Genomic DNA, 22,967 nt, shown 5'->3' with positions numbered 1-22,967 from the left:
TCAGGAAATTAATAACCCTTCTATGCAGGCAGTCCACTAATTACATGGATCAATATAGGATTTAACAGGCAAGAAAAATTGCAATTTTACAAGTTCAAATTTACAAATTTTCATATTGAGAAAACAAAACGACGGCATAGTTCCCCAACCAAGAGTAATATGCATTGCGGAAGTGATCGTACATCGTGATCTATATAGGGTTGGACTCATCGATGTATATTTCAGGTGTCTGGACTACTTTAAAAGCCATGAAAAGCAATCAATATCGAAGTCAATAAAGACTTTATGAGGGTGTTTGCCTGCCTTGGATAAGAGTGTATAACACATATTTTATATAAATAAAACTAATAATAATGATAATAGACCAAGACTACGCACAACTGCGGACGATGCGCTCATACCGAACCAGAACTGTAAACCGGCGAAAGATGGAATTGATGGTCAAACATGTCTGTCAAGCTCTTATCTCTATTTACTCCACATGATGGTATCAGGCAGAAAGAGATCCAAACCTTTACTGCAGGAACATAACATTCAGGAGATCCCACACTTACCTTTTATTATAATGTAGGTTCTCTGTTTCTAGAGAACACGGAACATATACCATATTTGCTCGATTATAAGACGAGGTTTTTTTCAGAGCAAATGCTCTGAAAAATACCCCTCGTCTTATAATCAAGGTCGTCTTCTAATTAGACCTCAAAAAAATGTCCGCTGGGGCCAGGCTGCTTACCGGTGCTTTGGTCCCGAGCAGCGTCTCTTCTATTAGCAGCAGGAAGCTAGCAGAGTGTCACATAATTCTGCCTCTCCCTCCTTCCTCTGGGGGCGGGGCCAGAGAAGTTGCTGGCACAGTCGGGCCCCTGCAGAAGACATTTCTGGAGGCAGAGTGGCATATAGAGGGTTAAAAGGCACATCATGGGGCAGAGTGGCAAATAAAGGGGGATTAAGGCATTTCTGGGGGCAGAGTGGCAACCTTGGGGGCAGATGTGCATAACTGGGGAGGGGCAGGTTGGCAAATAAAAGGAAATAAAAAAATATATATTTTTCTCAATCATAGCTTTTATTAAATATGAAAAAATTGTTTACATGAATTAATATTTACTAGTAAAACTTTTTTTCCTATAGGGTAGTCTTATATTCAGGCTTTTTGTTTTTTTCCTAAATTAATATTTAGATTTTGGGGGGTCATCTTATAATCAGGGTCGTCTTATAATCGAGCAAATACGGTAATTATTGTTTTAAAGTCATTCGCTGCATAACACGGTTTAATGCTTTCGTTGAGTGAGTCCAACACTTGAGCTAAATGTCAGCCTATACAAGGAACTAAATGTGCCCTCAATTAGGTGCTTTAAGGACAGTCGAAACTGGCTCCTGAGACCGAGAATCAACCGAGCGAGAAGTGAATTAGAAATGAAAAGGCCTGGTGATAAGAAGAAGCCGTTTCAAATTCAGCCTTTTCTGCTCTTCTGATGGTAATTTTAGGACTCCAAAAGCCTCTTTTTTTCAATCACTTTATTTCATCTCTTTGTCTTTCCAATTCTTATTTTAAAAATACACGTTTACCCTTGTTATATCCGCCATTATGCATTTAGTTAATAAACAGTATTAAAAAAGGTTAATATACATTGGTCTTGTTACATTTGCCAATAGTAATTCTGGACTAGATAGCTATGCCAGGTAGATCCAGTATTATCAATTAAAACACTGCTATATAAAAAGTGGTACATAGTAGGCTACTTGATGTGAGTGTATATTATTATTATGTGGGTGAATGTATATTATTTATCTATGCTGCACCCAGGTTGTCTTTGCTTTCAAAACATGTGAAAGAAAAATAAGGATGAAGGCTTAGAAAACGAGTGATCTGGTAAAATGCATTTCGATGAAGGATATTAAAATATAGAATAGTATTTGGACAACAGATGTATTGTATTTTTTACAACAGATGTGTAGCTTACAGCACAAAATTAAATTGTTTTGGCTCAGCCCCATCCATAAGAAAATTCTAAATAAATATATATTTATTTCTAGTAGACAAAATATTTACTTGACTGGGCTGGGAAAACAACCTATCATTTATGACAGCGGAATTCTTAGCAAAGACTTCAGAGGATGTGTCATGTTCTAAAGAAGAGTTTGAAGACAAGCTCCCGTTAATAAAACCCACTAAACCTCCCCTACGATTCGGGAGTGGGTCCAACGGGTGGAGCGGACCCGAGTTCTCGAGGAATTGATTTATTCTGCCACGGACAGATCTGAAAAACATCATCGCATTTGGTTTCACTGGTTGCAATTGCTCGCTAGCCCCCAATTTCGCCCATTGCTTGACGGCGCGCCCTCCTGAGCAGCGGCCTCCGGGTTACCTCCTTCCGAGGCGTGGTCACTCCCTACTGAGCTTCCCCCCCCAAATACCCCCCCCCCTTTTTTTTTTTTTTTTGTTTGTCTGTTTGTTGTCCTTTCTGTTTTCGCTTCTGGAGGGTCTACGCACCCCCTTTTCATGCGCTCTGTCCTTGCGAGGACGGGGTGTTTGTAACTATGTGTCCTACTGCTCTGGAGCACCCTGTTCCTGCCGTGCTGTTTTTTCCGCTATATTTACATGCTGTGATCATTTTCCTTTGTACTCAAGCACTGTCGATGTGATATCTGTCCGTGCACAGTGTCAGCTGTACCTACTCGTCCCCCCCCCCTTCCCCCGGTTCCTTTGATTTTCTGTACCCTTCCCCCTGCCTTTTCCCATAAAACTGAAAAACCTTAATAAACATTGATTTACCCTAAAACCCACTAAACCTATTATACACAATACGGTAAAACTATAAATGGCATCATTCAGGTGTGTGAAAAACTCTGAGTTTTGCTTTAAATTCTAACAATGTGGGCCCAGTAGCCCGAAAACCTGGATCCTCCTTAGGAGTCCTGGAACAAGCTTCTACAGTGATGAGGGACAAAAGGTGGAAACTTCTTGGGCAAGTAGATACTTTAATCCATATTAAGAACCTCAAGCCAACAGTGAAGCATGTTGGTGGCAGTGTCATGGCATGGTGATGCTCTGGACAACTTGCCTTCACTGGAGGATTTTGTTTTGCATCAGGGAAAGTTAGAACGTCTCTATGTCAGAACTAAACTAAAATCAGGTGTTGTGGCAGGACATGTAAGTGTTTTATACGTAAAACCCCACAAATATCAGCTAATACGAATTTGTCTGGAAACACTCCTCCACAGAACTGTGAGAGACTAATCACTGACTAGAAGAAACACATTCAGAGCCAAACATATAATGTAGTAATTTGGGTTGAAAAAAGACAAGTCAATCATGTTCAATTTTGTTGTTGATCTAGAAGACAGCAACAACCCCCCCCAAAAAAAGTATATAGTTTACCTAGGTGGTCTTGAAAGCTTGCAATCTATTATATTTCAGTTAAATAATAATAAAGGTATCATCTTCACCCAACTTGCTTTCTAGCTTTGAATTTGCCAACATTAAATCACATCTGTCCGAATCTCCATGCAAGGAAGTAGGGTCTAGGAACCCCAAGTTACTCCCCTTAGCACTTTGTCCAGCGGGGGAAAATGTTCGATTAGCAACAATCTTTAAACCTGTTTTCAAAGCCGGTGCATATGGATTTCAGACAGGGGCAAATGAAACACTGGTTATCTGTGTGTGGCTATAAAAAGCAAATATGTTGACTTTGCACTTTCCTTCCTTGCAAGTAACACCGGCTTCTGTGCACCTAGGTAATATTTGCATATATTTAGAAAGAACAATTCTGAGGCTACACATTACAAAGGCAGGGTTCAATAAATGTAAGGGCAGTAAAGGTATGAACATTAAAGTAGACTGCACAAATTAGAGCCTGAGAATCACAGGGGGAAGGGGCACTTGGGTTTTCACATTGGCATACACAAACAGAAACTCAAACACAGCAAACACTCTCAGCCAAAGAGACATATCCTCATACTGACCACCGTTATACTAAAGCAAACTCAAACCCACTGACCACACAAAGGCAAATCGATATTAACACTCTAACAGGCACACTATTCCAAAGGAAGCATATACCTAAATATACACAAAACAGTCACACACCATTCTCAGCCACACCGACACACACTCAAACACAGATACCACTTCTCAATCAAACGAACACTTGGTGTTCTCAAAAAATAGCATATCTCAGTCCCACACATATAATTATCTTCTATATGTGCGACAATGGGGGCTACCCAACTACTAGTGTGGGGGCTACCCAACTACTAGTGTGGGGGCTACATGACTCCACCCACCTAGCACAGGGCTCGACAAATCCCAGGCGCCAGGTCGCCATGGCGACAGAGAATTTTGTCCTGGCGCCTAGGTTTTGTCAGTCTCTTACATCCAGAAAAAATTGTGGATGTAAGAGGCTGAGTCACCACACGGGGGCGCTGCTGCTGCTGTCTGCCCAGGAGTCTGGGCAGACAGCACAGCCACTCAGAGCCCGCCCCCGAGCCTGAGATCACTCCCACGGAGTGAGCCTGTAGGCTGAAAACGTGGTTGCTGCAAAACCAGCAATCGCGTTTTCAGCTGCCACAGGCAGCTTCAGGGAAGGAGGTTGTGTGTTGATTGAGTCCCCACACAAGTGTGGGGACCTGAGACAACACCCCCCTGCTGCCTGATCGCTCCATGAGAGCGACAGTGCAGCGTTAACCCCGTCAATGCCGCGATCGCGGCATTTAGGGGTTAATTCCCGTTTTGTAAGGGGCTCTGCTGCTGGTGGTCTGCCTGGAAGCCCAGACAGACCAGCAACAGCAAAAACGGGCCCCCACAAGCCCTTTGATGATTCCTGTAGGCATGGAAGCCTACAGCAGTCATCAGAGACTCCCCCCTGCAATGGCTGGCCAGAGGCAGCTTCAGGGACAGGGGAGAGGGTTCTTTGGTCTCCCCATGAGTGTGGAGACCAGCCCCAACACCCCCTGCTGCCTGATAGCTCCCTGAGAGCGACAGTGCAGCGTTAACCCCTTTAATGCCACAATTGTGTATGACACGTTCGTGGCATTGCAGGGGTTAACATTTGTCCCCACAAGCTTGTGTGGACTAAATATCAGTCAATGCTGTGCTCCAATGGAACATCAGCATTGAAAGGGTTAAAAAAAATAATTAAAAAAAACAGCACTGACCTGAAAGTCCAGGGTGCTTCCAGGTCAAATGCTGTGAGTTTAGTAAGTGGGCTGATGATGATCAGATCACTCCTGACCAACTGTTAGTTTAAAATAATCCTGGCTCCTAACTTTTTTACCTGGCGCCTAGATTCACAACAAATTTGTCAAGCCCTGACCTAGCAGATATTGAAGAACGGTCAGAGACTCCACATCACTCCTCTTCCCTCTATCATGTAGGAAGCTTTATCATTGTTTCTGTTGGCAATATGCCAGGCCTGGCAAATGACTGTATAATATATCACAATAATTGCGAAAATTGGAGGGGAAAAAAATGTGACATTACATCAGCTTGGTTAAAAACTAACAAGGTTTTAACTAGGTCCTAGGGTTATCTCTTCCTGAGGTACTATGCAACGTACCTTTAGATTACAATCAGCTTACTTCATTTATTCTGATGCGATTAAAAGGTTGCAAGGGTCATTATCGTCTCAAAGTTAAAAATAATTTTCCTTTGAGGCTACTGGACACGTATCGGATGATATACAAGTAAAATCAGAAATAGATGACATTTACAACCAGCTTCCATGAAAGGCTACAGCTAGGAGAGCGAACCGGGGGATCCGTCTCAGGATTTCCTTCATTAAAACACTATTCTGAATGTCCGCCATAGCAAATAACGGGACATAAGAAGAAAATGGCAAGTCCAACAATGCAGGACTAGTCCGGTTAACTCTTATCGGAGTTACATGCAGGTGTTATTAAACGTGGTGCTTTTGATATCCAAATTCTTAAATGATTTATGTTAAATCTGGACACTTAAACAACCCTAACTATATTATTGCTCCGTATTATTGAATAATAAGGGTCACAGGGCACTGATGAATAACAGTGGAAAGGGCTGAACAGCTCTAACAAGAGAAGATCAGAATAATGTAGAAAGGTGCGGGGGACGTAACATCATCACGTGATAACATACAAAAGGTGAGCGCCGACTATGCTTTGAACAGCGTGACGGTTATGCCGCTCTATGCCATCACACAGAGACAAGCTTTATACAACATGCCATCATGATTAATGTAAAGGAAGAAAAACATTGTGATCAGGAAAGAAAATTACGCGTATACTCATTTTGGACCAAAAAATCTTATATTGATTTATAGGGTAACGTCATATTCAGCAGCACAGTACAATTGTCTGCGTATGCTAACCTTAATACATTGGATGCTTAAAACTAAGGACCCAGACACAACAAAAAAAGATCTACAAGATTAAAGGAGATCAAAGTATCTGCAGAGGTCTCACACATGATTTGATGTATGGTTTAAGAGTGGAGACAGCATACGGGTGTCAGGGTTGGAATGAACTTTCATTCATGTTCTTTTTCTAGTGCGAGTTATGACATCACCCGGTGCAGGTTCCTTAGAAATGGAGTTCAAAGACGAACAGGTACCATTAACAGTTAGAGTGTCAGATACACAATACATCACACCACCGTAAATAAAGCCTAACGTGCGGGTAGTTACACAATACACTACAGGGCCAATATCAAAATAAAGCAAGACATACTCTGTGTGTATAGCCTAACGGAGGACAAATTGTCTATACCTCTGCAGCACCACGTAAACCCACGGAGATTCCGCTTCCCAACAGAGAAGGGAAAGACAGCTCGCATGTCCAGCAGGTGAAACCCTGGCATAGAGATCTATGTCCTTTATTAAACATAAAAATAGAAAAAGGCTCCAGGCACTCAAGGGTTCCACTCAGGCAGGTTTATTGAAGGAGAAGGACAACAACGTTTCAACCTCACGATGAGGTCTTTATCAGTTTATCAGTGCCTGGAGCCTTTTTCTATTTTGATTTACTGGGGAGCTGGCCCTTCCTGGCACAGCTAAGCACCTGAGTTCCTGTGGGGTGTGTGCGCAGATTCCTGATTCTGGTGACTTTATTAAACATAGGCATGCATGCTATATGCAAAAATACCTAATGGGCCAGTATATGAATATATGGGTGCACAGTCGCCTAAAACAAGCTGCATCACATTCCCCATAAATACACACACACACACACGTTTCCCAAAATAGTCAAACCCTTTACCAATTCTATTATATCTCTTAATTACTCAAATTGAAAAAGTAATTATTGTAAAGTATTAAAGGAATCGCAATGTTTCAGATTTTAATTTTCTTAATAAAATGTTACCATCATAACGCCAACACTACATCCACTGCTTAAACGTGTCAATAAAATATATTTCATTCCTAAAACAGCTACGTCTACGTTGGGTACGGATATCCAAATGATGCTGGTGATCGGGGGGGGGGGGAATACTGCCAGGACTGCCAAGGGAAACAGTACAAGGTACAGCAGACAATCCTAAACACACACTGCATTCTTACAAGGATAATAAAACTGCTTCTTGTCTTCTCTGAGTTGCATTAAAGCAGATTAGGGCAAGTTAGCAGTTCCATAGGGCGAGCAGCAACATGACTTTTTTTTTCCCCGTCCACAAAGGACCTATTATCCATAGACTCCAGATTAACACTTTGAAGAACATAAAACAGATTGAAAAAGAGGAGACAAGTCTGAATCGGATCACAAGCCGGTGACACATACTTCCTGTAGTGCATAAACGCGTGGGGCTGGCTACATGCACTAGTGCTCATCAATGGATGCTGCGCAAGGCGGGCCGTCGGGTAACTGCGGAAATTACAAAGCTTTAACACCATGGGATCAAAGCAGCTGTCTTTAGAGACAAAAAACACAGGAAAAACGGCTATATTGAATAAGTGGCGGGAGTCAGTTTTCTGTTTCATAACCACTAACTCTTTAGTTGCTGGAAGGTGAGCGAAGCACAAAAAGGGTTAAGCACCGCATTTTCCAAATTACTTTGCAGCCAGTCTTAGCGTTAAAACAGAAACCCTAAATGTACAGGTAGATCGTAAATCCACAAGTTTGGCATCAACACCAATAAATGCATACATAAAAAGTAAACGTCAAGAAATGACATGGAAGAGTCGTTTCAGTGCTTGGCTTCAATGTATAGTTTCATTTAAATAAATAAAAAGAGCGGAAGGTAGGAGTAACTGGAATGGCAACATGCTTACAGACACGTGATTAGTTATGTATGTTGGAAGCGGTAACAAAATTAAACGATTAAGTCGTCTGTCAAGTGTGATTGTAAAGCTCGAAAGCTACGCATTTAGCCTAGATGTATATCTAGGAGCTCCATTCCCTTTTTGGACAACAAATGTACCTATTATATATAGATATATTCCAATGAGCTTAATACCACTTTACAGTATTTATTCAGCATTAACACATATGGGGAAAAAAAGTCTGTCCCGTAATATATTTTTCTGTATACCTATATGATGGTTATGATAGAAAGATAACAGCGTGATAATTAGAGATATCGATGTTTCCTATCCACTTAGTCACCCATCTCAAGCGATGGTATCGGGATTATACGCTTTTTAGGGTCTGCTTAGCTTTTTCTATATAGTTTTATTTCCTGATCAGGCTTCTGGGTAAAGGATCCCTCGTCATCACACAGGTGTCTCATTCATGGTGTCCAGAGAGGGCTAGAAATTGCAGCATTATTGGGTTAAAAGTAATGCAGTTCCAGCTCCATGGAAAGATTAGACAGGGCTTTCTAGGACTGGGGTGTGACGAATCCCCAACACATATACATACATATACGATTCGGATGACTGAGATAACATTTGCCGTGTGCGCGCGGATTCCTTGCTCTGTTGTTTGTACATGTAAGTTTAACAACTTGTTGTGATGTAATCAATGTAAACAGGAAGTCTTGCAGAGGTTAGTACCGGGGTGCGACTGCAGCCGTAAAGGGCCACAAGCGCAGCATATTTTGTGCTGGTCCCGCTAAAAATTAGCTTTTTTTTTTCTTTATAAAAAGCAAAGATCGTTACACCCTTCTGTTTCAGTGCATTTATAACACTCAAATTCACTCCTTGAGGGCCACAAGCGAACCACGCTTTCAGAATGACAAATAACGTTAATTCCCTCTTATAGGAGGTTCCAAAATGTATTCAGCAATATAACCACTAACGGCCAAATACTTTGACTTCACGGTATAGGCCTCCGTACCGACAGGTTGGGTTTTTTATACAGATTTTTTGTATTTTATGTTGACCCTTTAACAGCCAATATAAACAAAATAAATTCAAAGCGGTAATTAAATCTGAAGCTCTGGTTAAATAAAGAATGATTCAAATATCATCTCAAGTCTGCAGTTTACGCAGTCGCTCTCCCCGTGAACGCAATGTAGTTGACATATACAGGTCTTTTGTCCCTCCGTGGCTGGCTGCGGCTACGCTCAGCTAATTGAATATTAAAAGTCCTCGGTAGCGACAGAGTTCAGAATAACGGATGTCATGGACAACGTCAAGGCAATGAAGTAAAGAGAACAGGGACTACTGTGCAGAAGGACAAGCAGACAAACCCGATGAGTGGTGGGCCCATAAACGGTTGATTTAAAGGCGTCTTTTGAGGACTGGAAAAGAGAGAGAATTCCTCCCACCCTGTGCAAAGCTGTACAACTATGTATCACTAAGTCGCTACAACTCTAAAAGCCCTTCAGAAAGTAATTGGACATTTCTGGCAGTCTGCCCATCCTTGCCCCTCCATATCACATGGGGCCGCATGGGTGCATTACCTTTTCCACTGCCTGGAAGGGCTGCAGTGACTCTGGGCACTAAACAGTTAAAAGTAGTCCGCCCAAGCATTGCTGGTGATTACCGAGGGACACGAAGCAAGGTTGAGTGCAACAGAATTTGCTTTTTCAGTTTTTTTCCAGGGATGTCTCATGCCCCTAACCCTCAATTACTGGAGGTGATGGGAGGAGGGAAGGGACTCAATTACAAGTCAACATAATCTGTGCATTTATAAAGGGCAGACTCGGAGACAGCATGACGACAGAAAAAAAACACTGGTGAAAAGGAAAACGAGAAAGAAAGAAATCATTTTTACTCTCGTGAAAAGTTACGAAGCCTTTTATTTACTGAAATGCTTATTACATCGCGCTTAAAAAGGGTTAAGAAAATGGTAAAAACCCAGTCTATTGTGCATTAATGTTACGTAAAAAGCAAACAAATTAGCAGTTTTGCGTGAGATATATAATTAAATAGGTTTAGTGCATTACCCCACAGTACAATTGTCTTAAATAACAGACAAAATATTTTTAACAAATTTGACACTTCATAAAAAAAATCTATTTGCAACAAATATGCATCCACATTTTAAAACAACACATGCTGTATCAAACCGCGTGCCACGTGAATTCATCAAAAAGTGGTAACAGAACGAAATTATAAACAGCCCAATCCTCTATGCCTAAACAATTTATTCCCATGCAAAATGAGAACGCCGGAAATAATATACTATAATTATAGGAAATGTTAGAACACAAATTGCTATTTTAATAATATTATTAATATTGATATTTAATATATTTAATATTATGTAGCTAAAGTGCTGACTTATAAAATTATATTTACCATCATATAAAATCATTCTGATACCCATAAACTGCCATAATGCTCTCCAAGACACAGTATGAACACCATTATTATAGTGAAAAATAACATACTGAATTTATGCTAGATTTATACATTTTTTTTATTATATCAATGTTAACAAAAAATCAATAAAACCAAAACTAACAATATCAGGATGTGCGAAAGATAGAAGGGATATGAAACAATCTATATTTTTTTTTATTTAAAAGTGAATATTTTGAATGTTTTGTGATGTTATTTTATAACTTCATCATTTAGCTCCGTACATTAAACATCCCGTTTAGTTGCCCTTCAGATGTTAATGTGAACAGGTCACGCGTGGAGCTACAGTAGGAACACGAAGACAACGGTAACCCACAGAGTACAGAAATATTCACGTATATAACCAAGTATTAAAAAAATAAAAAATAGGAATAAAGAGCGTGAAAGACTCCAATAAATAAAAGGACTTTGTGGAACCCTATTATGTTTTTCTCGGTTTGTCTTAGTCTGTCAATTCTAGTCTTGTCTTGCAAGAAGTGCTGAGTAAATTGTTTTTACTATATAAATAAAATATAATAAAGTAATAAATATGCTTTATTATTTTGTTCAACATACAGAGTTGATTTGATATAGACTTTCAAGACAACATATTCATTAAAAACTTTTTTTGCTTTTTACTATGACAATTCTACAAAGATCTGGAGATCCATATTGAAAAATAATTAACACAAGGAAGAAACATTTTTTAAAAAATTTAAAAAAATGTCAAGAGGGCTAAAGGAAGCAATAATGTATACAGAGGTATTACTAAATGGTATAGAGACATAGTAGTATCATCATAGTGAGCAAGCAAGAAGGCAAACTACAAACAATAAGGGGTGGAGCAGACTTGAAAAACACTCAAAATGTCCTCTCTAATCCGTACACAACTCAACCAAAAAGCACGTTACAACACAAATGAATTATACAGGTTGAAGTGTGTCCGGGGCGTGCTCCCACCACCAACACTACTGACCTGCATTAATAGACAATAAACTACTTGCAATGATCAGTAAAGGAAAGACCTGTCGGCAACTAAGCAGAAATATATTTCACATACTGTTTGACATACGTCACCTAATAACAAAACAAGCCTGTATACAGTGCTGTCCTACCCGGGCAGTAAGAGGTTAATAACCAGAGGGCGTCACATAATTCCAAGGATACGCTATTAAATACTACATAAACGGCATCGAAGCACTCTTCTACTAGTAATAACACTTTTTATAGCGTTGCACAAATGCCATAATACACGTACGATGTGAGGATGCAAACTAAAATTCATTAAAATATATATATATATATATTTAAATAAAAATATAAATAAAATAAGATATAAATAAAAGAAAAATAAAAAATATTTAAATAAAACAATATAAATAAAATAATAAAAATCTGCTGGGCTGTCTCCTGTCGTCTTAAGGGCTCTTCCTAAACTCTTCCTAAACGGGCTTAATTTTACCAACTAATCACAAATATAGCATTTTCATCAATTCCTCACAACATTTCGCAATAAAGATCACAGTTTGAGAATATGAAACGTGGATATAATGCGTACCAAAATCGTAAAGAGAATTCAATGGAGGATAAAAGGCTCTACACGTCCTTTATAAAATATTGACTGAGCAAACAAATTCCGGGGCAAAAAGAAGGTTTTTGTTGACTGCAATGTGACATAAAATGTAAACACTCTTTATATGTATAACTAGTTTTTTTTATTTTTTCTGCTCTTCCGGATTTCATGGCTTTTACAAAACGCAACAAATTATTAGTAGCAGAGAATACGATGACACAAAAAGAGTAAGCGAAAGAAGAGACTTTCATGTATTTCTTGCAAATTGATAGCATCAGGACTATTTTTCTCTGACCAGGAGCACCACCAAACAAATTTAAGACTATTTCAAAGATAAGAATCGGGGGCTTTCACCAGCTACGGTGGGTAGATCACCTTTTTACCAGCCAATGAACGATCCGGGAATTGGTTAGCCCTGAAAGGGTTAACCGCCAGCACTTTATTAATAGCATGTCAATACATATATATTTACACGAAGCACGGCAAAGCACTGCATGACGGGATGACAAATAGAATGACACATGTGTACAAAACCTTTCGTAACCTTACTCATCGTCCACACTCATTCAGAGGTTCATTAATTTCATGCCATTTATTGATACAGCGCCAGCAGAGTCTGTAGTGGTGTTGGGGGACAGGGATATTTAACAATGACGTTAAAAGAGACAATAATGGTAAGCACTGAGAGCTGAATCAGAAAGGGTTAACCCACATAAACCCCTTTGGATGCCAGGGGGTAACATGTTCCTGGGTCATCTCTAAGGTTAAGAGATGTTCTGCCAATCTGGGCGCTCTAATGGGCGCTCCAACGATCAAACAGTATGTCTAAACTGTGCTCAGTAATACGATTCATACTACATTATAGTAACACATATATAACATACATGACACAATTACAACAAAGTCACATAGGATTTGGCTGCTGATAAGAACCATTTAGTTTGCCTGGTTTTCTTCTCCCTGCCTCAGACCATCAGTGTCCTTAGATGTCTATCCCATGCATGCCTAACCTCTACCACTTCCACTGAGACGCTGTTCCACTTATCTACCACAGCCTCAGTAAAGTAAAACTATGATCCTCAAGTTTTGAGTTCGTGACCTCATGAGTACCCCCATGTTAAAACAATGTCACGTCCTCTAAGTGCTCCCTGTCACTCCAGGGTTAACCCTTGTGCTGCCAGAATGCCCTGTCATTCTCAAGTGGCTCCAAAGAGTTTAAACCTCTGCAATCAGCACGGACGGACAGACAGACAGACACAGACAAGCCTTACGTCTTCTGGACGGGTTTTCGCCGCTTCCTGCTGGCATACATGATGTTGGTGTTCATCCCGCTCCGAGCTGCCTTAATATTTAATGGCTTTCCTTTTCTTTTCCGCTTTGCTCAGTACGTAGGCCAAGTAAATGTAAAGATCCGAGACAGATGTGACATGCACGGCTCCGGGTCCCGGGACGACACACGCAGCGAGCGGAGGCGAGTTACTGACACTTCGAGGAGTTCGCAGGAGGATAGAGTTAATCCTTAATGCCAAAGGGGGGGGGGCGCGCAACAAAAACACCGGAAAACCGGATTTGCTGCAGGAAATCGAATGATCCGGTGCGCAGGGTCACCCACTGTGCGTGACCAGGGCGTGAGCTTTAGGGGTCTCCGCGGAAAGAAGGGGATACCCCAGTTAAGCTTACAAGTTATTGGGGTGCAGGCCAAGTCTTCCGGATCCTGTTCCTGATACTTGGAGGTTAGTACTGCCTCGTCCTGCCGCCATGGAACGTGGATGAAGGGAAGCGAGCGGCTGGTGGCGATGTTGTTCCCAGGGCGGCTGCCTTCCCTATCCGCCAGTCTCTCTCTCTCTCTCTCCCAGGCTGTCTCATTCGCTCCACCGCTGGCTCCTCCGTCTCCTCCCACGCCTGGCGCCACCACGCACGGCTGGTGACGTCACGCCACCCTCTGGCCGGAGGATAGTAATGGAAAGTGTGGAACTTCCTACGGCCATCTTTGTTTTGGGCAGAATTTAGCTTGCCTGTTCGGGAATATTGTTGTTTCGTTTTAGTTCCCCCCCCCCGTTATTCCCTAATCTTCTGTTCCCCCCTAATAGATTGCACAAATCCCAAATGTCTCCTGGGACCCATATTCCTCTTTCCTCCCCTGGTGATGTCCTTGTTTCTGCTTAAATTGTTTGCAGTTTATCATAGTGTTACAGCCCTGAAAGTCTTATGATTATAAACAACAGGAAATGGGTTTATAAATTAAATTGTGACAGCAAACTAAAAACTTGCCCTCTTTTGAACTGTTTGGAGTCGTGAGATACAAAAAAGTGTATAACTCCTAAGTGCCCCGGTTTTGGTGAGACAGTCCCTTTTTGACCCTGAATCCCCTATCTCTCTCATCTCTCTGTAACCCCTGATGTACTGTTTTAGGAACTTCCCAGGGCAGGCTACCTGAAGCTTTACCTTTTCTTGAGGGAATGGCATGGGAAAGGGCACAGCTAGCCACGCGTGAGGGAGGAGTGAGATCGGTGGGTGCGTGGACATGGCTAAATGTCCACTACCTTGCCCGGGAAAAAGCGTGTATAATGTGTGTGTTACTATATGATATGAGCGTGGGTGTATGTTTCAGCACATTGTGTTGCCATCTGTATGTTGCTGTAAGTATTTTTGAGAATGTAGTGTTAAAATGTTTGTGTCTGTTATTATATTCTATTAGAGCGTGTGTTAGTGTATGGTGTCACCATATAGTGTTAGCGTGAGTGTCTGTTAGTATTTGGTGTTTACAAATGTAAGTGTCACCATATGGTGTGGGTGTGTGTGTCAGGTTAAGGTTAATCCTTTGGTGAGAACTTAGGAGAAGAAGAAAAAAAGGAGAGAAGTAAAACAAGGTAGAGAAACAAAAAGAAAATAGAGAAGAGGTCAAAATGAGCGAAATTAGCTTTAGCCAGCTGAGTGATGACATTTTGATTCTCCAGTAACTGCATCAGAGAAATAGAAAATATACCTATTACATCCTTCGCAGTCTACAGATCTTTAGCGCTTGCACACCCTGATACTGTAGCACAGCCTTCTCCCCGAATGTCAGCCTGACTATGAGTGGCATCGCCCGCAATGATTATCACCCCTCCACATGCATTCAGTCCAGGACCCTGCTAAGTGTTGAAATCAGCTTTCATTTGTCTATTGGCTGAACATCCCTACAACCTTGCGGGGAAGGAGACTAACATAGCCACTATCCCAGCATTTGCCAGGATGTAAAGATTTTGCGGCAACCCAGCAATCCTAGTCTGCGCATCTCATGGTCTACAGAATGGCCTGTTGGTTAATTTGAGTTGATGGATCTCATATACAACACAACTGTATTGTATGGCCTCTGCCCTGACGCTCCTTCTTATAAATTACTACACAAGTATGGTCCACTAATTACTTAAAGTGCACTCATTTCTTACCTCTGTACTCTATAGACACATCAATACATTCGAGAATAGTCTCTGTTTCCTTTACCGCACATCAATCATCAGTTTCTTCTTCCAGAATACACATGAGTTGTGGTTGGGTAAAGGTGATGGAAAACCCCTCCACTTAAAATTAAAGCGGTGGCAGAGGCGGTAATTAACATTAATCTGCAACAACCAGAGAAATGCTTTTCCCACAGAAATCTTATAGTGCCCCCACCATTGCAAGGGTGTCTGGGTAGGAGTCTGCAAATTAGGTTATCTTTGATCACCGTTTTGCCTCTATATCCACTTTATATGAGGACCTTTAAACAAAACTCAGCACAGAGGTGCAAAAGTCATTGACTTTTCATCCTTTATGGGACTCATCATCCAAGGTGTGATCCAAAGCAAGCCTCTGGGTTTGTCTGTTGGTGGCAGATTAGTGTTTAATAATGCCTCTGCTACCTTCTTCCAGAATAAGCATTGGTTTTTCTTTAAAAAAAGCTGAATGTAAATTTCTTGTGTACTGACCGCAAATCATTGTGTTCAATTGTAATTTTAGTGCTTGTAACAGTACATTATTATTTATTATTATTACTATAAAATTGGTCATATGCATATTATAAAGGCTTTTGTGGACACTGTATGTGGGACATCTCTTACTTGGACACCTCAAAGAAACCTGGCAAAAGCAGAAATTCAGAAAACACCATGCAACAATAAATCAGAATGTCCCATGACATAGTTCTCATCTTATGGTTTTCAATCAGTTTCCCCATGTAGTTTTCCATACAGTTTGGGGGCTAAGATGGCACAGGCAAGCTGTTTGGTGGGGTAAGATGACACAGACAAACTGTTTTGGGGGGCTAAAATGGCACAGAGAAGCTGTCTGGGGGCAAAAGGTGCGCTGAAATACTGTTTAGTGGCAAAGCTGCCACTGTGGGACATGTTGCTTGGTGATTTGAATCACGGTTGACACAATACCATCCTTAGCGATTGTCTCGGTGTTGCTAGTACATATTAACTCCTTAAAGAAAACAGCAAAATAATGAACTATAAGTAGCTTTCATAGATGACAGTGATGATGGGGGTTTTAGTTTGGAGAGTACTAGACCTTATCTCTGTCTGTGAGTATATTCGGAATACTTACGCCTTTCTCTGAACGTGATTCTGATGCAAACTTTGTAAACTGCCCCAATCCGCGGTTAGTTGCTATGTTGATAAGTCCGTTTTTCACACTTTGCAAAATCGCTATTTATGCACAACCCCCATTGGTACAATAAAATCAGAAATCCCATAAAAGCCCAATGGGATCTTTGATCTATGGCAACCTCACTTCCCATTAATGAAAGATTCAAAGAGGGCGAGATGTAAACGGTTAAAAGCAAAAAGTATACAGCTGTACGGCGTGATTATATACTTAAGGGTATGTCATAAAATTAGCTTAGCTTACATAAAAAAATCCATAGATCTAATGGTAAACATAATCGTTCTTATTTGTCGTATTAATCCCCTCCCTGGCAAACAGCCTGGACGCATTGCTGTAAAATACTTCTAGAACCATTTTGGCAGTAAGGGTTATGTTTTTATGCCAGTGGTATGGAATCTGTAATAAAATAAATCATATCAGAACCTCGGCTCCTGTTATTTGGCCGTGAGGATTACTGTATTCTGTTGCACAATGTTCTGAAAGAAATTATTTTAATTGTTGTTTTCCGACTGCCTCTCCAACTCATGAAAAGCGTAGTGAACAAACTTTCTTTATTAAAAAAGAAAAATAATAGCACTTTCTTCTTAACCGAAATCCTTTTACAAGCAGGAAAAATGGGCAGACTAAATGGACCGAATGGTTCATATCGACAAATGGTTCTGTGTTTAATATTCACAAATGATATGTAAATGTTTCCATACTGTGACAGAACAATAAAAGGTTTGATTCAGTATTCTGGGGGAAGTAGTTTTCCTGTGCACGTTCACTTCCTGTTATGTCTTGTAGAATCTCCCCCCTGCTTGGAAATTTCTCAATAATTATTGTTAAAAGGGAAGTGCCGGCAAGAAATAAATATTTTTCTTTGAGCAGAGAAAACAGTACCGTATACAGTAATGTAATTTAGCACCGAAGAAAGTGGGTTATAATTCATTTTGTTTCAAGAAACTTCCTTTATCTGCATCCCTGTAGATGTCATTGTAGGCAATCTCTTGATTATTTTGGGTGGCTTTTCCTGAGCCACTACATCAAGCTGTTTCTTCATTATAACACTGCAAAAAAATAAGTAAAAAGTATGTATTTACTTTAAAAAAGTGAAAAATGACATTTATGTTCAAGATATATTTTTAAAACACAAGACTTATTATAATCCAGATATAGCTTGTTTATGATAATATAACGCTACCTTTTAAGCTAGAAAAGAAAATAAATTATTCTTGATAATATTGGTATTTTTTGCAGTGTAATGATGATGAAGTCCTGTTTATCTAATTATGCATTTTTCTCCAAAAGCTATAATGAGTCTGACAGGTTTAACATGTGGCATTTAGGGATGTAGAACACTGTGATTCATTCTTACTGAACAAACATTCTGAGCAGTGGCATTTCTGGCATAGCCCGACTGCTGTATAACGGGGCGCCTGAATGCCCTATTGGGGTAGTGCCACTGACCATAGAGCCAATAAAAAGGAAGATCACTGATCTCCCCAACCTGCCCATTAACAATATGGTGGACTGTGCCAAGTCGGCACACCCTCCATAGTTTACTTCAATCCGGCACATACTTAAGAGGATGAGCAATGTCATATAACCTTGTATCCTCAGTAATGTGTTATGGCCTAGGCCGACTAGTTTGACTATGCCCCCCAGTATCCCGCTGCTCAATCGGCTGGTAAAAGTGGAGATCTTTGATCTCCTCAACCAGCCAATTTACACTACAGTATGTAGGCTGGTCGCACTCAGCACAGTCCCCATAGTCTCCATTAGAAGGTGCTGTGCGGCTTTACGACACAGAATGCAAGAATATGACATCACATCCCGTGCTCCATGACCTAAAGACACAGCGTGCAGGGAGGGGCAGCTGAGGGGCAGAAGGTAAATACATTGCTGCATATGCTGGTGCTCAGCAGTAAGGATGGCACCACCAAGGGGATGGCTTTTGTTAGGTCTATGGCAACACAGAGAAACACGGCATGTATTCTAAGCTCCTTGAAAACAAAGACATCAGGTAGGAAAGAGGGCAAGTTGGGACTGGGATCTAAACAGCAATTTTCCTTCCTAATTAGGCACATTTGGAAGTGATACGTTTTAAGAAAACACAAAACTGCTTTAATTATTTCACTCGCAGTATACGAGAAATTATTTTGTAATCAAGGGCACCGAACTGCCGCCATCTCCACTATGAAGGAAGAGCTATGATTATGTTATATAACATATGTATAATTGAAAAGCTCATATGTTACATTTACTACAGGTTTTTCATTTATTCTATCATCACATCTTATCATAACAAGGAAGTAATACGATATGAGCTGTGTTCATAGATGTCTACTTGCCTGGACCTGTTTCTCTTCAGAAGGGATGTTATAAAGTCTTTTTAGAGTGTGTGCTTTTTACACTTGATGATATATATTGTATAATTCGATTGCTCAAGTCTACTGGATGCCTGGTTGCACATGGCTCATCCATCCATAAAACATCCTAAATGGGGAAAAAAGCAATACCCTCAGCTGTGATGCTTGGGTTAGGACCCATTGTTGTATTGCTGGAGATAATTTGAAGATAGTACTCCTTGGTTATTGGGTGTCACTGGGAGGGCGCAAACTACTGGGGCTGAAGCCCCGAATCTCAACTTCATAGCCCTAAATCCAAACTCTGGGGCTAAAGTATGCTTTAGCCCCAAATACAGGGAGCGTGAGGTCTGTTTATACTGACCTCTGTCTCCCTGCTCCTTCTTGAAGTGCTCTGGCCTGTTTGTATGTGAGTTACTGGGGGAGAGGCAAGGGAAAGATGGAGTTGATGCCTGAAATGTAATAATTAATAAGAGGTGAGATAGGGAAAAGGGGGGAATATAAAGAGAAAAAAGATTGAGATAAATCTCAATCATGCATATAGTTTCTGAAATGGAATACAAAGCTATAAGAATCATTGGCACATGTACAGTAACAACAGTCGTGTAATTCATGAGGGAAAGAATGAGAGTGTAATAATGGGTACAAGGTTGCTCCACTAACAATAAGAGGTCAGATAGGGAAAAGGGGTCCAACTCATCAGTCCAACTCAAAAGTGTTGGGCTTTTGTTTTTGTGAAAACTGTACGGAGTGCTTGCTAAAGTGATAAAAAAAATATGCATGCGGTGGGAAGAAAGGGGGATGGGAAATTACCCACTTGTAAAATCCTTTTCTCGTGTTACAAGCATTTTGGGTGTGCCAGAACACGCAATTGGTGTTGTGTATACCCAATGCCATTCAAGTCCTGTACCGAGTTTATCATGATACTTTTCAATACGTATACTGTTTCCACAGTTGGTAAAAGGGGTTAATCAATAGGACTTCATATTTATTTGTTTGTTTGTTTGTTTGTTTGTTTTAAAAGCTGTAGGTACTCATTTTAAAATTGTGCAGTTTAATGGGAATGCATTTCCTTTTAGAACTAAAGAAATGCCAGTGTTGTAAACCACAAGTAATATATTAAGTAATTTGGGTGAATTGTGGCTTTTCACTTTCAATTTGTTTTTATGTTGATTTGCATGCTTTTTGCATGGTATATAGGCAATGTTTGCCTTAACAAACTGAAGCCTTTGTGTCATCAGTTATAAAAAATATTTATCCGAAAATAGGTTTTGTGGGTTTTTTTTGTTTATAGCAGAAGCTATTAGATGTTTAAATCATACTTTAAAGGGGTACTAATGAAAGGACATGATTTTTTTTTTAAATTAAATCTTACTGCATCTACTATTCTGATATCTACAAGAAACTTAAAAGGGAACTGGTCAACACCACAGCATTTATGCTTATAACATAGCTAAATTCATTGTTTAGAACTATTTATAGCTTTTTCGGTTACTGATTTGGTAGCTGAGGTCAGTAGCAGCCTGTGGCAGGCTCAGCATTATCTAATCAATTTCTTGTCATGAAGTGGTTTCTCTTTTCTTCACTCCTTCCTTACAAAGGCAACTTAACAATCAGCAACATAATAATAGGGTACATGTAGATACTATACTCCATTGTATACATAAACGGTGTGAACAGGTTTGTTAAAAGCAGGATTTAGGTAAAGAGGCAGATCTATGTTTTAATCAGAAGATGGTAACTTCCCTCAGGAGTCGGCAAAACTGGCTATGAGCGCACGCGCTATTGCTTTTTACAAAGTTTGGTGGTGGAGTGATGAAATAAAAGATCTATTTTAATTTCTTTTTTTTTCACTTTCATCATTAAATGTGTCCTATGGATTTAACTTTATTAAATTAATGAAAATCAAAACTTTAGAGAGTCTTAGACCCTGTGAGAAATAGCAGGCCGAGGCCCACCACCTGCTCTGCTCTTATATAGGCTCTCTTCATTAATAGTCTGCTTTTTTTTCTTTGAAAGATGCAGCACAGCCATTGGACAAGCCCTCAGCATAATGTGACAGGAGTGAGTTGATTGGATAAACGAAGATCACCTCACTCAATGTCCCTCCTCTTAGTGCTGGCGATATTCTCCTCATTTTAATGTAGTCAAAATGGCGGGCGTGGCGACAGAACGAATGAACAAAGATTTTCGTATAGCGCACATTCGTTTTTCGTTTCTTTCGTCCAATGTTGCATTTGTCCCTTAGTTATTCGGATAAATGGACGAAACATCAACATTCGTCACAAAAACGCTTTTGTCCAAAAACAAATGCGCAAGTCTAGTTTTGACTAAATTAATTGGGATAATTTGTGGCAACAACATGATTTTAATGGTAGTTTTCTTGGGTGGCAAAGTCAGAATAGCAACTGGAAGGCAGTATTGTGGTTTTGTGTTAGGAAGAAAAGAATATAACAAATACAAAAAAATAGTTTTAAAAAACATATTTCTTTTTACATATTAATACTACCTGATGGAATATGTAACCTTGTAAAAAAAAAAGCCCTATTTGTTGTTTACAAATGTTTATAGGTGCACAAAATAGAAAATTGTAGTGAATAGCAACCTAGAAAAAATATCTCCCCCCAACAAAAAACTTAAAGGTGGTAAAATAAATGTAGTTGATTTTCCCTCTTACTCTGTCTGGCTCCCCCTCTACACCTTCTGTCTGCATCTGTATCCATCAATCTCCCTTTCTTTTTTGAATCCAACATCAGTTTTTTGGTTCTCTTCTTTCTTTCTTTCTTTTTTATTTTTAGGAAAAGGTCACATAAGGTCTACAATTTTACAATCACCATTTATCCAAGTTCTTACATTTTTTGTAATGCCCATAAACTGAGGTTGAGCTTTGCATTCTGGATTTCATAAACCATGAAAACATTGTAATAACTGGAAACTGGAAGGCACAATTAAGGCTTTCTTAAATAGCACAGTACAATACAGTGAGCATAATCAACGTTAATTTTTTTTTTGTTCGCTACCTTCCAGTGGAACATCCTTAATTTGCTTTGACTAACAATACATTGTTGCCAAGTTGGCTTATAATATTAACAAAAGCTGTGTTTTAGGCAGCTTAATACAAGCTTACAATTACAATGTTCAACTCAGTCAGCTGTAGTTCCCTTTCTATTCTCATTAGAAGCCGGGGTAATGGCGCACAGTAAGATTAATGAGAAAGAAAAATTATCTAAATTAGAAATGACAAAGCAGCTTTTATGCCAAAATGTAATTTTTGTACCAACGAGCCTAAGCTAATTTTACTAATTATGGTGAAATAGTCTTGATTTAAACTGTTGAGTGCTATAATATGAAAAATAGAATATATTCCCACTTAAAGATCCATTTGCTAACTGTACCAATTACATATATTTATAGAATATGTATTACATGAATTTTCTAGAAAAAAATGTTTTAATTATTATGTGTATTTAAGAACATGCATTAAAAACACCCCACCCAAAATGACTCTAACAGATCCGTCTCTGTGTTCTTAAATGTCCTACACAAACTATGCTAATATTCTTGTACATTATTAAATCCATCCAGATGTATAAATGTACTGCTTGCTAACAATGCCTTGTTATAGTTCACAATACTGGAACCGGAATGACAGGTTTCCAAAAGCATAAACAGATAGAACACAAAGGGATGGCTGATTTCCATTATATCCAAGTGCATAACCCT

At 39.8% G+C, this 22,967-nt stretch overlaps 1 protein-coding gene across 2 annotated transcripts in view; it reads right to left on the bottom strand.

The window, feature by feature from the left end:
* The window catches only part of AHR (aryl hydrocarbon receptor), a 56,008-nt gene extending 42,119 nt beyond the window's left edge, over positions 1-13,889 (bottom strand). For both annotated transcript variants that reach the window (XM_053466841.1, XM_053466842.1), the window contains exon 1: positions 13,539-13,889. In XM_053466841.1, coding sequence (XP_053322816.1) covers positions 13,539-13,594 — 56 coding nt within the window. In that variant the 5' untranslated portion in view covers positions 13,595-13,889. The remainder of the gene's footprint in view (positions 1-13,538) is intronic.
* Between the last annotated feature and the right edge of the window lie 9,078 nt (positions 13,890-22,967).

This window comes from Spea bombifrons, chromosome 5 (assembly GCF_027358695.1).
Source record: "Spea bombifrons isolate aSpeBom1 chromosome 5, aSpeBom1.2.pri, whole genome shotgun sequence".
Classification (NCBI taxonomy): Eukaryota; Metazoa; Chordata; class Amphibia; order Anura; family Pelobatidae; genus Spea; species Spea bombifrons.
The sequence above is the reverse complement of the archived record's forward strand: the minus strand, read 5'-3'. Positions and strand labels throughout refer to the sequence as shown.